This window comes from Gavialis gangeticus, unplaced genomic scaffold, assembly GCF_001723915.1.
Source record: "Gavialis gangeticus isolate Ggan-Ray unplaced genomic scaffold, GavGan_comp1, whole genome shotgun sequence".
In the NCBI taxonomy this organism is placed as follows: Eukaryota; Metazoa; Chordata; order Crocodylia; family Gavialidae; genus Gavialis; species Gavialis gangeticus.
The window spans coordinates 76694200-76702394 of NW_017728994.1; the positions used below are offsets into that span (position 1 = coordinate 76694200).

At 38.2% G+C, this 8195-nt stretch overlaps 1 protein-coding gene across 1 annotated transcript in view; it reads left to right on the forward strand.

Annotated features, from left to right (window-relative positions):
• JAKMIP3 (Janus kinase and microtubule interacting protein 3) overlaps positions 1 to 8195 on the forward strand; it is a 114199-nt gene that overhangs the window by 10917 nt on the left and 95087 nt on the right. Inside the window, exon 2 of the mRNA XM_019503013.1 lies at positions 6095 to 6592. Within this exon, the coding sequence (XP_019358558.1) occupies positions 6095 to 6592 (498 nt within the window). The remainder of the gene's footprint in view (positions 1 to 6094; positions 6593 to 8195) is intronic.

The following is an 8195-nucleotide window of genomic DNA, read 5'->3' on the forward strand; positions in this document are numbered from 1 at the left end:
CTCATTCTTGTTGTGGCAGTACAGCCCTGGCCTCTTTCCAAAGGCATGCGTGCCAAGCAAAATGCCTTTGCATTCCACTCTCTGGAACATGAACTTAGGCTGCACGTTTTGGGAATACTTAAGGCCTGTTATTTAACCATACATAAGAAGTATCCTGCTACCCAAAATGTGTGGTTATATCTCCTTCCTCAAGGACGCTATCCTTGGGGCACAAAAGGATGCAATTCCACTGCGCAGGAAGGTGGGAAAAGGGTCCAAGAAAACTTCATGGCTGAGCGCGGATATCCAGGCTGGCCTGAGGGCAAAGAAAATGTGCACTGGCGGTGGAAGCAGGGGACAGGGACCAAGGAGGAGTACATCTCCCTGACCCGAGCTTGTAGGGATTTGAGGAAGAATCCCGTATTGTAGCTATGTTTTTAGATTAAATAGATCGCTTTCAGAATAAGTAAAAGTAGCAATGTGTTATATAGTTCCTAGGTAGTATTAAAAACTGTCTACAAACTTTTTTCTTCTCTTTGGGTTCCTCTGATGGATCACACAGTTAATGATGAGCTGAATTAATGAAATCCTACTGAGAAGTCACATTGTTTTCAGTTTGATTTCAGGCTTAAAATGACACAGCTTCTACGTATAACTATTCAAAAAGCCTGAGATGGAATCAATCTAAGTTACATGGTTTTCTGTAATTGGCATAATATGTAATTAAAATGTAGTTTTCTATGTATATGGCCCCCTCCAGATATTCTATTTGTTGCAGAATATATGTGAATTTCCTGCAACAAACAGGAACATGCCACATGTTAGGATTTTATCCCAGGATAAAAAATGGTGGATCCACGACAAAAATGGCAGATCTGCAACAAAGTTGTTGCTTAAACTGTTTAAACTGCAACATCTTTGTTTTGCCAGAATAAATTTAAAATCTGATCAGGTAAAAGGAGCCCTACAGTCCAACAGTGGTCTGCTGTCTCTCGCCCCTTTGCGGGGGAGGAAGGGGAGGGATAATTTTTTTTGGGGGGGGGGAATAATTTGATCAAGTGATAATATAAGGTGAGCTAAACAAATATGAATTTTTTTTATTCAAACAGGTGAGTACTGAAAAAATATTTTGAAACGTATTTCATGCTGGTGCCTGTGAAACTTAAGTGCAGCATGCTGCCCACTAAAATATCTAGTAATTGATTTCACAAGCTTTTTACAATAGCATAAAGTTGGCCTGTTAGTGGGAGTAGTGCAGAAAAATAAAAGGAAAAATTGGTTTATTTTATTATATTCTAAATAGGTTACTCATGGTTTAACTAAACGCTAGAAATCTTAATAGCTGTTTTAGTCATTCTGTGCTCTTCTATCACCACGCTTGCTGGCACCACTGTCAAAATAATATCTACCCCTGGGAAACTCTTATTGTCCAAAAAACAAGTAATAATCCACACATTCATGTAATAATCATTTACAAATAAAAGAATCTGTAAAATTTTAGTTTCCGTGCCCTTTTATTAGACTTTCATATTTAGTGAAATGTGAACCATGTAACAATTTATTGAATAATAACAAATCCATGTAATTTACTTGGGCATTTAATACACTTCTGTCAAAAATTGTATAGTAACTTAACATTCATTAAAGTATAAAAATAAAGGGCAATGGATTATGACAAATGGATAATTATTACCAATAATTTTGTTGCTGCTTCCTTCTAGGAACTTAATCATTGAATTGCCCCCAAAGGCAAGTTGATAAATTAACCTGTTTTTTCTTATCCTTGTGATTGCTTTCTGCCTGGATTCTTTCCCCAGTTTTTTATCTATGGAAAACACCATACAGGAATTTCATTAACCAATTGCTATAAAAGTTTGAGGACAAGGGATAAGAATATCATTATATTACTTTTTTTACCTAGAGAGCTGATATTTATGTTGTTCATCTGCCCATTTATGCTCTGAATCAAGCCCCATTGAAGTTGATTGTAGCTATCTTTGAGTCAGATGGGTACACTGTAAGGTGTCCAAGGCAGGGATCTTTTCACGTTTGTGTATGTACATAGTGTAGTAATCTGTTGATGTCCCCTGAATTAAGCCTCAAGGACCTAGTTACTACTGATCTAGCAGACCTCCTAGGAACATGTGTTGTTCTTTAGCAAGGATATGCTTAGTGAAAACTGTCATTTTGTTGCTAGGAAACTGCTAGCATTGGATCTGGGGTGTTGCTTACCCCTGCTTGTAAGATCAAATTGATAACATTAGGTGTGTTTTCTGCTTCCCACTATGGGTAGCTGTTCCTGTTTCATTTAGGGTCTTGTCACACCAGACATTTAACGCATATTTGATTTAGAGCACAATAAGCATTACCGTGCACTATTAAAAGTTACAACATGTTCTGAGTAGTTGCAAGGTAATGCTTCCTATGATTTGGCTGGGCCCTGTTCACCCTTTCCCTCCCTCCCTTCCAACCTTGACCCCAGCACCAGGTGCCACAGTTTTCACATCCTTCCATGAGGATGTGCAACTCCCACACTTCGAGCCCAGTCCCTCTCTGCCCTATGCCCAGAATTGCCCAGGCCAGGCGTGCCTGTCCCTGAGCACTTTAGCAAGTTGTACCTTTGTTGCTGGTGGTGGGCGAAGAGAGACATAGAGAGCCACGCCTGGGAGAGGGTGCCATTCCTGGTGTTGGTCCTATACCTGCTGCTGGATACACAGAGCAAGCCAGGTCTCTGATGCTGGCAGTCTTGAGCCGGCTTCAGTATGATACAGGGGCTGAGACTGGCATCACCTTCTTGTTGGTCCCAGCCCCAGCTCTGCACTGCAATACGGAACTCATATTTTGTCTATGGAGCAGTCTGATGATAGATAAATTTGTGTGTTATTTGCTACAATCTTAACTACAATTTGCATTTGCGTGTTATTTACTACAATCTTAAGATACTCCTCCTGAGAGAAGCCCTTCGTACACATTTTACTGCTTGAATGCGTGGATGCTCATGTTTTAAATGCAGTTAACATGTCCTAAGTGTTGCACGTGACATGGCCCTTAAAAGATGTTATCTGGATCCAGAATGGGAGTGACACTTCCTTGCATCCTCCCAAAGATGCACGTGTATGGGGTAGCCATTTCCTAGGTCTAAAAGCATCTGATAATGCCAGTCAGTTCTGAGTGGATAACTGAGCATCATGAAGAGATATTATTTCATGTGTTATAGTTTATTTCTCTACTCATAACTCAATTTAAGGGCTGTATTCCCACAATCATTCTAGTAATAAAACATTATCATTTTGACAATAGGAAAGACAATATTGCACCAGTAAATTAAATACCATTTTCCTTTTATCAGCTGTTTATCTGCATGTCTTCTATATTTCATTAGAGAGTACTGCAATACAAACAGAAACTGAATGAGCTTTACTGGTTTCTCTTCATATTCCAAAGGATAAAGCATTGGTCTTTGAAAATTTTGATTTAGTACAGTGTCCAGCCATTTGTTAATACTGTAATTAATAACAGACAAAATCTCTGTGTGGTTGCAGGTGAGGTAAAAGAAAAACAAAAGCACTAATTTCTCCATAATGATTAGGATGGGGAATTCCCTTTATTGGGAATTGGGAATCAAGGTTGGTTATGAGATTTCCTTTTATGTTTCCTACATTTATTTGGATAGTTTAATAGATTTATACCTGATATCATAGCTGAAAAACTAATGAATAATTGGAATAGCTGTGGAGAAATACAACATGCAAGAGTTCTAATGCTATTATTTTCTTTATGTTTGTTCTTGTAAAGGTATCAAAATATGAAGCATGATAATAATACTTTGCTTTCATATAATGCCCATAATTCAAAGTGCTTAACAGGTATTAACTCTTAAGCAATTGCTGAGAGCAAGTTACTTCATGTAAGAGCTGTTTACCAGTCCATCACCAAATCACACAACAGTTTGGATGTGAAGCCAAAAGCGCGTCCTCCATTGTTTGGACCCAATGCAGATATAAACTGTTCTAATTATACGCTTTGGAATTTCACAAGAACAGCAAGTGTAGCAGCCTCTCACTCTGCAACATTGCAACATCCCATCAGAACTGCTTTTTTCACAGAAATTGGGCAGCTATTTTGGGGGGGAAACGGACTGATTTTTGGAGAAAAGGTAAGATTTATATGGAACATTGAACAGCCAAAAAGAGAAGGAAAAAATCGAGTTTTGACAGAGAACAGAAAATCCCTGTTTGAAAAGTAGAAATTTGTCAACACAGAGATATACTCTGGAGAGAAGAATAGGGGATCAAAGATATAGTTCTATGAAACCACACAGAAATTTGAAGAAAAGTGAGAAAAATCCCTCAGAGGACACATTGACGGAGTGATCAGAGGTGTAAGAGGAGAGCCAAGAGAGAACGTGCACAGAAACCAAGGGAAGACAGGACTGCAAGAGGAGAAGCCTGATGCCTCTGGTGAAGTGGGGCTAACGGGTCACGAAGCTTGATGCTGGAATGCTAGATCTGAGAAATGGCTGTGACGAGGCTGTTAGGAGATTTTGGTGAGAGTGGGTTCAGCTGCAATCAAGGGATGATTTAATATCAAATTGACTTGAGTGAAAATGTTTTCATTTGGTTTGATAAACAGAAGTATTTCTGTTCAACCCATCCCCAAACAATACAATTCATCTAGATTTGTTTTATGAGAATTTTTTTTGGTGGAAACCCTAAAACTGAATATATTTTGTTTGACAAAAAATAAGCTCTAATTCGCACATATAAAATGCTGCTTAAATAATCAAAAATGGCCAGCGTGCTGAAGCTTTCATTTCACCGAAAGAGAATAGATATGTTCTTCAAAGACATGTGTGTCATTTTTAACTGTGCGGCTTCCACTCACATTCACCAGTCAATACTGTGATTGAAAAGTGGTGTATAAATCAGGATCATTCTAAATATTCCCTTAAAAATTAAACAGAAAGCAGATTTATGTTTCTAAGTGCAAATTAATCAACTTCAAAGAAAATATATTTTATGTTTTTTCTGTCCTCCTCGGTTCCAGCTGGAATCGGAAGTGAAAATGCCAAAATACTACCAGAAAGGCTGTTCACATGTTTTTAGCACAGTTCTGAAGACACAGGATGCTTGGGTATTCAGCTAAGATTTAATTTTTTAGATCTTTCTCTTGCACACATTTGCACATGCATGTACACATGGACTCCTTATAGCACATATGGCATGAGTTTAAAAGAAAATGGCAGAGGGGAAGATGGTGTTATTTTTATCCTGCATACTTTCACTGTACAGAGTGCAAGACTAGCTCTACTTGAAGGTAATAGTTGACTTTTAAAGGTTATATTTTGTATCACAATTGATTTTGATGATGATATTAATTGAACACAGAAATTATGCAGCACACCCTTCCTTATTCATGCTTCTGGATTAGCTGTGTGAAACAATAGATCTAACTGGTGCTAAGGCGAGAAGTGTTCACAAAGAAGTGCTTATGTTGCAAATAGAATTGACGGTTATTAGCTGTGAGCCCCACTGATTAAGTCATCATGTAGCTGAATTTCAAGGCTAGTGTTGGCTACAATACCTTTTTAATGCTCCTTATTGGAATCTGCCTTATTTTTAACCAAAAATTAGAACAATGAAATAAAATATTTTCATAAAAGATTAGAAAAGCTTGTCTTCTGCCCTGAAAATTTTGTAGTGTGTATTTTGTTTAGCTAAAGCTCTCCCCAAAATTATATATTGCTTGATCTTGAAGCTATTTTTACATAAAGGTATTTGTTATAATCAAGCTTATATTGAACAATAAATACTTCTTCTTGACATCAGAGATCAGTGACCTTATTTCATTTGGAACTATTGGAAAAATTGAACATTTACCACTATTGAATAATGGATCATAACACAGTAAGTCTAGTTCTCTGTATGGTACAGAACCTTAAAAATAGTTGGTGTTGCCTTCTGAGGAACAGTCACATAACATTAAGCTACAAAACTGTAAAATGTCAACTCCTATCATCTTTGTGAAATGGTGCGCAAAAACAGAATACAGAGATTCCCAGTCTTGGAACCATTTTGTTTACAAAAATACTCCTTTTTTCTCTGTCTCCTTTTAGGTCAGCAAGTTGGAAAGGGAGAAAAACCAAGGAGTTAAGCAGATCAAAGAGCACGAACAGCATAAAAGCACAGTCTTGGTAACAGAACTTAAAGCCAAACTTCATGAAGAAAAAATGAAGGAACTCCAGTCTGTTCGAGAAGCACTTTTGAGACAACATGAAGCTGAGCTTCTTAGAGTCATAAAAATTAAAGATAACGAAATCCAGAGACTACAGGCCCTTCTTAATACAGTACGAGATGGGGCTCCTGATAAGGTTAAAACAATGCTTCTCACAGAAGCAAAGGAAGAGGCCAAGAGAGGGTTTGAAGTGGAGAAAATAAAAATGCAGCAGGAAATTTCAGAGCTAAAAGGGGCTAAAAAGCAAGTGGAAGAAGCTTTAACTTTGGTTATACAAGCTGACAAAATTAAAGCAGCAGAGATAAGGAGTGTCTATCACTTACACCAAGAGGAAATCAGCAGGATCAAGAGAGAGTGTGAAAGAGAGATCCGCAGACTGGTATGTGTTGATGACAATATTTATTAACAATTCTGTGATGTCTTTAATAGGAAAAAGAGTAAATTCTGTGCTGAACTAAAGAGATTCAGATATATATGGATGGGCATCCAAACACTTGGATGCTTATTCAAACAGGATCTCTAACTTTTTTGCATGTCTTGAGCATAATTTAAGAGATGTTAAAGTTGAATTTGCTTTGCATTTGGTTTTGCCCCTAATAATGGTTAATGTATATTTGTTGTTCTAAGGTAAGTACTGCAAGAAATAAGTCAAATTATTGAAACAAATCTTGGCACTATGCATGACCATTCACTGAATCTGGCACCTAAATGCACAGCTTTTTTGCTTGACTGTGTGTTGGGATGTGTATCCCTTAACTACCATGTAAGCAAAGCCCAAGGGCATGGAGTACAGGAAAACCTCTCTGCTTTTGTAAAAATTACCATTGTACCTTCTTTTATTATTCCTCTGAAGTACTATCTCTTCAGCTATGCAATGCCCTCTCATGCTATGAATTGATTCGGTGTATAGTCAGTGCCAGCTGTTTTGAAGCACCTAGTTTTTTTATTCCCAGTTTCATAGCCAAGCCCTGAAATGACTTGACCTTGCTTGGTTTGCAAAAAATGATGAAATCACACCACAAAAGAGCATAAGTGCAGAGCAAATGAATTATTTGCAATACCTACACACCAACAGGATTAGTAAAGTGCCAACAGTCTCTCCCTTCCTGGACCACACTATCTGGTAAGTCCACTGAAATAGGTGGGGTTGCTGGTTCACCAACAGTGAATTTAGTTTTCTACATCCTTATTTTTGTCAAACTTTGCTAGGGGATTGATCTATTCATGTGGAGAGACATGGTGTCTGGAGGGTAAGCCATCCTGCTCTGAATCCACAGGTTCAACTTTAAGCCTCATTCTAGACATGCATTATAGACTAGCCCCAGCTGAGTGAGAGCTAGGGAATCACAGACTGCTACATGTGGTGCTAGATATACCTATCCCTTATGTGCTATTGGATACATAAATTGACTTGCCTTAACCTCTTTAGCCTAATGGGACATCTCAGCCTGGGCAGACCTAGAACCTTTTCTGATGTATTTTTCTAAAGCACTGTAGTGTAAGGATGGCTAACATAATATCACTTACCAGGTTACATGAAAAATCCATGTTAATGGCCCCTAGCATAAGAGGGGGCCATTATGTTCAAAATTATGAGAAGCAGACAATTGCTACATTGCCTTTGAAAACCAACCCCCCTTCATTCCTGTGTGAAAGAAGCAGCTTATCTAACTATGTTAAGAAAATTACATGAAGCCATCACTTTACCAGGTCCTGAGTACTTCCTTCGTTATGTTGAGTCCCCTCAGTTCCCATTCACCTTAATGTAATTGATTTCAGTGAGAGCTGTGGGCTCCTGCTATCTAGGATGGTAGGATGTTGAACCCTGGTGCTCAAGGAAGAAGGTTGATGCTACTTCATGGAATATAGAACTCAATTGTAGCTGAGAATAAATGAAGTTTATTCTGCAGGGAGCAAACCAGGAAAGCCAAGGCTGCAACTGAACTCCAACTAGCTTTGAACATCAAGGACAATAAAAAGTC